This window comes from Charadrius vociferus, unplaced genomic scaffold (assembly GCF_000708025.1).
Source record: "Charadrius vociferus isolate BGI_N301 unplaced genomic scaffold, ASM70802v2 scaffold32, whole genome shotgun sequence".
Classification (NCBI taxonomy): domain Eukaryota; kingdom Metazoa; phylum Chordata; class Aves; order Charadriiformes; family Charadriidae; genus Charadrius; species Charadrius vociferus.
Window position 1 is genome coordinate 585,160 of NW_009647856.1, and position 846 is coordinate 586,005.

General features: G+C 35.5%; 1 protein-coding gene across 1 annotated transcript in view; it reads left to right on the forward strand.

Moving 5' to 3' along the window:
* RSBN1L (round spermatid basic protein 1-like) overlaps positions 1-442 on the forward strand; it is a 45,896-nt gene extending 45,454 nt beyond the window's left edge. Inside the window, exon 9 of the mRNA XM_009882998.1 lies at positions 1-442. This exon is cut by the window's left edge and continues 376 nt beyond it. Coding sequence (XP_009881300.1) covers positions 1-278 — 278 coding nt within the window. The 3' untranslated portion in view covers positions 279-442.
* The last annotated feature ends 404 nt before the right edge of the window (positions 443-846 follow it).

Sequence of the window (846 nt, forward strand, 5' to 3'; positions counted from 1 at the left end):
TTGCATCTCACCGAATAAAAGAAGAACCCATGAATGTTGATCTCGCTGAAAAGACAGTGGCACCTCATGATGTCGGGAGCCAGAATGTTCAGACTAGATTGGATCACGTTGAATTGACGGCATTTAAGTTGGAAGTGGATTCAAAATTTGAACCTGGCAGCAAGGACTTACAAGGCAAGTTATGCCCTGGGGGTCACATACATCCAGATGATACAAGACAACATAGTTCATCATATCCAAAACTGCATGGACAAAGAGAGGATGATTTTTTGTGCTAAATTTGTATATATGGTTTTAAATTCCTTTTTAAACTTAATGATGTAATAATGTAAAGATACATAAATTCTGTGAGGCAAGTTTGTGACTTGCCTTCGCATCTGTTACAGAAAATAGTTATGTAGCTTTGTAACATTCCTCAGTGCCTGTCCATAACTGTGAAGTATCAAAGCACTTAGGGCCAGATGCACTGTAAACACTGCAGGTTTAACATAAAGAAGTCTTTAAATAATTTTGAGTTGTAGGTTTTAGAGTAGAGCTGACATTTAACATATATATTTTTTGTAAGATGAGCCAGAATTCTTTTTGACAATTCCAGGCTTTTCCATAGAGCTTATTTATACCAATTTTTTCATTTTAAATGTGTCAGCACTGTAGTGTAAATATCTTTTTTAAAAATCTTTTTAGTGTGATTTATACTGAAATGTGAGCCGCTTAATAAAGGTTCATAATAACAGATTGGTTTTATTTTTGGGTCTGCAAAAAATAATTCAGTTAAACTGCCTCTCTAAATGGTTACATTTCTACCTGCACTAATGCATAGGATGCCCTTACGCCGTTGTGGGGTGA